Source organism: Acytostelium subglobosum (assembly GCF_000787575.1).
Source record: "Acytostelium subglobosum LB1 DNA, scaffold: scaffold37, whole genome shotgun sequence".
Classification (NCBI taxonomy): Eukaryota; Evosea; class Eumycetozoa; order Acytosteliales; family Acytosteliaceae; genus Acytostelium; species Acytostelium subglobosum.
Window position 1 is genome coordinate 89,249 of NW_012236496.1, and position 6,000 is coordinate 95,248.

Here is a 6,000-nt window from a genome sequence, read left to right on the forward strand (position 1 = left end):
GTAATGTTCAGTCTGCCTATCTTCTGACATTCAGTGTCAACAATTGACACTCGCACCAACATCTTTCCGGAACGGTTTGATAGACATTAAATATTAACGTCTTGAAACAAATCTTTTTTGTGTCGATCAATGCCCCTTTCAAGCTCGATTTTTGATTAGATCAATAGTTTTAATGATGGGCTGATTGCTCACGTCATGGCATGCTTTGGTGTGCAGCGAAGAATAAAAATCCGTCACACATACATACTTCACGACTGACAGTTGTCAGTGCATTGCCATGGCCTCGGTCCAAGTAAATGTTCTCAATGTACTGGCCAAATTTGTCAAACATAATGACGAGAGCAATCATTAGGTATATGGTGTAAGGACAACAAGGTCAGACGTGTATTGTGGTCGTGCGTCTATCAAGCAACTTCTTCTTCTTCTTGATCAACAAAAGCACTGGACTACCCAGGACGTTGTTGGTGATAGAGTCCATCCACTTGCTAGCCTCCTTTGGCGAGTCGGCACGTAGGGCGTACTTCTCGTGCTGGCCCTCCACTGGGCCCTCTGGCGTCAGCTTGACCGACTTGATCATCTGCACGGCCGAGTCCTCCAACTGGAACGTTGTCTCTGATAGCTTGGTCACCTTAAGACCCTCGAGCGGGATGATCACCTTGGGGTTCTCCTCGTCCTTATCATTGTCAAAGTAGTACAAACAGTTGTTCTTGAGAATGAACCATCGCTTCTGCCAGTGCTTCTTGTTGGAGGTCATCTTGTGCAGCCAGCCCTTTAGCTGGGCGTTGGAGAACAGGTTCTCATTGTCCAGTTTGAGCTCGTCGTTGTGGATGCCATCGTACAGCTTCTCCAGGTACTCGGGCGTCAGGTCCTGCTTCTTGCCCTTCCTCAGCTCCAAGTTGTTCTGAACAAACACCTTCTTGGACATCTTGTACTTGATGGCCGGATTGTGAGCGTCCGTGTTGAGCAAGATCAGAGCGAATGCCAGCAGATAGGCTGTGTCCGAGTCAGCAAACTTGCCCGGGTTGTCCTGATGGTACTTGATGGCGAAGCACTCCATGATGCGATCGATCTGCTGTGCCTCCCTGGGCAGACGGAACTTGGCCAAGAACTCGCGCAGTGCCACATCAAACTCCTTCGCCACGAAACTATAGTAGTTTACAAAGTCCTGCAACAATGTCTTATTATGAGCGATTCCAAGATACTCTCCCAACTTGACCTTGTTCAAATCGTCCACCTTGTGAAGCAAGTCTACAATATTGGTAAACATCGTTGATCCCAATAATATATTGTTATCATGAATGTATTGCATGCCCTAAGTATGGTACCAAGCGTTAGTGATGGGATGGAATAGTCCCAAGATCATTCATTCATTCATACCTTCTCTGGATCCTTATTAAACTTCCTGATTGCCACTCTAATAGGGTCCTCTGGCGCTGACACTCCATATTGTGGTCTGTTGATTGGAATGTTAGTGAAATGCAACAACATCATGACCATCGATCAAGATCATCAACATACTTTGTAGTCATCTTGCTCAACATTTCATACTCGGCCTCATCGTCCATCATGATGTTCTCGTCGTCTTTCAGTTTGGAACTCTGCTTGGAGAGGTAGTCCTGGAGTACAGGCTTGATCCACATCATTGTCATTATATGCCATACGATAGTGAATGCACCAATGCCCACCAATATTATTACACTGATCAATCTTGATTCCACATAGTCCACCTGGTCATACTTGGCCAGTAATCCAATGGCAATACTAATCAACACTATTAATACAATCGATACTATCTTCCATAATAAATACTAATAACATTGATTGATTCGTTAGTCATGCTCACTATGATCATTCATTCATTCATTCAATGATTGTGACTTACTATTCTTAATGGCCTTGACCTTTGTTGGTAGAGACCCAACATGGCGGCTAGAGTGAATGGTGAATTTACAATGCCATAGCATCCATAGAGGAGATAGGCGATGTTGACATAGATGATGCCAACGACTAGTGGGAAGATCGTCGCCAGTTCAATGGCAGACTCAATGGCCAGTATAATGGTCGGTGGCCACTTTGATATCTTTCTAGTCTGTGCTCTAATCTGTGAATCTGTAGACTTTGATCGTGCTCTCATACGCATGCTACTAGTGTCGATCTCAATACTACTACTACTAGTATCACCATTGTTATTGTTATTGTTGTTGTTGTTCGAGATGTCATCGCTCATTTTACGATGTGATGGATGTTGTGTCGATGGTGCAATGTCCAATGTTATCATTGATGATGATGATGCTGCTTGATCCATTGTTGTACTATTACTACTACTATTGTTGTTGATGTTGTTGTTTGAGGTGATATCATCACTCGTGTCCATTATAGGTTCCATTGTATTAGGAACTATATATTTGTTTGTTGTTGTTGTTGTTGTTTATATATGTATGTATAAATAATAAAGATCTAATACACTATCGACTTGAAGATATTATACATTGATGTGTGTGTGTGTGTTGTTGTTATACTAATATTATAAGTAGTGTATATGTGTATAATTATACATATATCTGTACTACTGTGGTGTTTGTATATTTATCTCTATCTGTCTTCTGCTGTAGTCTATGCAATGAATGAATACAATTGCTCACTCTCACTCTCACTCACATGTCAATGGTACAGATAGACGTAAGAGTGTGTGTGTGTGTGTGTGTGTGATCCGATGTGAATTAACTGTGTGTTATGTGTGTTTACTTAAATGTGTGTATGATTGATTGATTAAAACTAGTGTTTATGATTGTGCACCACGAGTGTTGGTGATTGGATGATCGGAATCAATCATTGTTCATTGAATTGTTTTTCGTTTGGTCCAAAGCACACACTTTTCTTTAGTTTTTTTTAATTAATTATTTTTTACAACGTCGTAAAGTTGAATGACCCAAACAAAGTATCTGATACTCACTCCACTTAGGAATAAGTTGCAGGTGGAGAAGATGCATAGATTGTGGTCCAGGAACGGGCTTGGTTCCAGTACTCGTTGGGGTTGTCTCGGTAGACACCAGCCTTGACGACATCGAGTGGATCGTGTGGATTGGGACTGGTGAGCAGCGATGACAGTGACAGCATCACCTTGTGGATGGACAGTGCTGGTGACCACTGGTCCTTGAGTATGTCCAGACAGACAGCTCCATCACTGCTGATGTTGCAATGGTATACCTTGGTCTCGAAACGGACCTTGGGTGGCTTGAATGGGTAGTCGTCGGGGAACACCGCAGACACCAGGAAGTAGCCCTGCTCGTATGCCGTGCCCTGTGGACCCTTCATCAGTATCCTCCACGAGCTGATGTTGCTGTCGCTGACAAAGATGTGGAAGACTGGGTTGGTCGAGCTGTCAATCTCTTGCTTGAAAGCGTTGTACTCCTTAAGGATGCGCTTGGATGAGCCCGACGAAGTTGTGGATGAGGAAACGGCTGCGCTGCTGATCTGGCTCACATACTTGCCCGCGGTGACCTCCACCTTGCGCTCGATAGTCGTCACGAATTCTGCCGCGAGCGATTCGAATGCCTGCCGACTATCAATGGCCAATGAGAATGGCTTGAAGTTGTCACGAGCGGCCAAGTTGAGCAGGGCCTCTCGCTCAAACAATCCAACACCCTCCACTGATGAGTTGGCGACAAAACACGTTCCTCCAGTTGCCTTGGTGAATGAGCCGAGCTTGTCAGCGCCCTCACCAATGGGGATGGCGTCCAGGACGATGTTGTGCTCCTTAAGATATTGATACACGCCGAATGGCTCCACGTTGCTGTTGTCCTGGCCATCAGTCAGAGCAAACACACGGCAGTTGAGTAGATGTGGTGGTGCCAGCTTCACGCCACGCTTCTCCTCGGGCATGGCGATGAATGAGACAATGGTCTCGCCAGCCATCTTGATCGCCTCGTATAGTCTGGTCTTTGATTGATTGGCCACAACTGCACCCAGCTCTGTTGAGAATGTATCAAAGTTGCGTGTTGGCGCAAAGGTCAATTCGATGCGCTCACCAAAGCATACGAGTCCAACACAGGCAGGCACCTCTTGTTGGACAAACTTGTCGGTGAATGTCTGGAACAGAGCCTGTGCCATCTCTATCCTTGTCATCTCTAGTTCACCAGGTCTGGCCGATCCCTTGAATGCAGAGGCCTTCATTGATCCACTCAGATCCAACACAATGATGTCAATCTGTCTGATCTCCTCAATCAACACAGACTTTGAGATGGTCATGGCGCTGGTGGGTCCAACCAAGTCAGCTCCAACTGGTGATGTTGTTGATGTTGATGTAGATGTTGATGTTGTTGGTGTGGTGGTGGTGGTGGTGGAGTCAGGCTCACCGACAATGGTCTTTGGAGGGACAGCCAACTTGATGACCAACTGCTCATTGTCATTGAGGCCTAGATCCTCCAGAGTGTCTTGAGCATATAGTTCAGAATCATTATGCTCCAGAATATAAACATCATCCGATGGTATATTAGCACGTCTAACAATCTCCTTTGTCAACTCTGACACTGTGTACTCCTTCTTAAAGGGTACACTTATCTTCTTATTTTGAAGTACAGTGATTATAATTGAAAGTGGCATTATTATTTATTATATTTATATTTAATATATATGTTATTTTGATAAGAGATGGAATGTTTGAATGGTTGGATTGATTGTCAATAAGTTCTCTAGAGTATGATTAAATACTAGATATGGAAATACTCTTGTTGATCCCCAAGAATAAAAAACCAAGAATGACTCTCAATGAATCATTGTGAATCAACTCTAAACACCACACTTTGACCAAAACTTTCTATTTTTGTTAAACCCAACAACCTCACATGTCTATCATTCAAGTTCAAACAGTTATGTTGAACCAATAATAATATTAATAACTTTGATTCAGTCATGTCTTCTCAGCCATGTAGAAGTCTTTATTTATTGTTATAAGGTAGAGACCATCAGAAGGATGTCGCCAGTGGTAGAGGGCACCACCTGTGAACGACTTCATTAACGTAAAATGTCAAGCCTTGGCCTTGAACGACTGGATAAGGGACGACTCGAGGCTTGGAGTGACGTGTCATTGATATAAACCATCTCGACATTAACGCACAGCGTAGTCAGTATGTTGGTAAGCGGTCAACATACGTGCAACAGACTATAGGCTTATATATAGTTGGTTTCCACTTGCTTGACCGATGACGGGAGTAGGTACAACAGTGCTGGGACGACAACAACATTCACCTCGCCAACTACCTTCGCACCAATTGGATTAATCTCCGTCTGGAAACCTTGGGTGTATGGCATTGGATACTTGGCAGACATGTGGACGATTTACAATTTGTAGTTTACCAAACTTACGACGCCCGAGGTATTAGTTCTTTTAAATGGCCCAAAATGACACTTTGCAAAAATAATATTATTAATTTATTTGCTCTTCACCTCCCTTTGGATGAAATCAAATATTCATATTCTCAATCAATTCATCAATCATAATAGTATTATTACATGGAGCCAATTAATTCACCTCCATTGACATCAACCACGAGTACTTCTTCCTCCTCACTAGCGTTTGCTGGTTACCTCTTTGTTCTTTCTCAAGGTCTTGACAACCGTGAAGCGATCAAGAGTTATATTGTAGAGGCTGGAGGCAAAACTACACCAACCTGGAAAGATGGTTCTAAATATGTGGTACTTCCAAAAAGCTACAATGAAGACTCAACCTACAGGTAGGATTGAGCGCTGTTGATAAATAATAGAGGTCAGGTACCTCATCACTGTTTTTGTAATATTTCTGTTGAAGAGTATCTTGGTTAAACATGCTGCTGATAAACTTCGCCACCTGCATTGCATAGCTCACTTGATACACATACCTTCAAGATAGTGAGGGCAGGAACAGCTGCCTTCTTGACAATTTCTGGATACTTGTTGGCCTTCTTCTTTGATTGCATGGCCTCAAGATGATTGAACATGTACTCAAACATAGGATAGCACAAC

At 43.3% G+C, this 6,000-nt stretch overlaps 2 protein-coding genes across 2 annotated transcripts; both read right to left on the reverse strand.

The window, feature by feature from the left end:
* Positions 1-376: 376 nt before the first annotated feature.
* On the reverse strand, positions 377-2,386 carry SAMD00019534_120100 (hypothetical protein; the record flags this gene model as incomplete). The annotated part of the gene is made up of 4 exons (XM_012892752.1): positions 377-1,312; positions 1,378-1,453; positions 1,519-1,808; positions 1,883-2,386. 4 exons carry the CDS (start codon positions 2,384-2,386, stop codon positions 377-379), a joined length of 1,806 nt encoding a protein of 601 aa, XP_012748206.1.
* A 572-nt stretch (positions 2,387-2,958) lies between these two features.
* SAMD00019534_120110 (hypothetical protein) lies at positions 2,959-4,602 on the reverse strand (the record flags this gene model as incomplete). The annotated part of the gene is made up of 1 exon (XM_012892753.1): positions 2,959-4,602. One exon carries the CDS (start codon positions 4,600-4,602, stop codon positions 2,959-2,961), a length of 1,644 nt encoding a protein of 547 aa, XP_012748207.1.
* Positions 4,603-6,000: the final 1,398 nt, after the last annotated feature.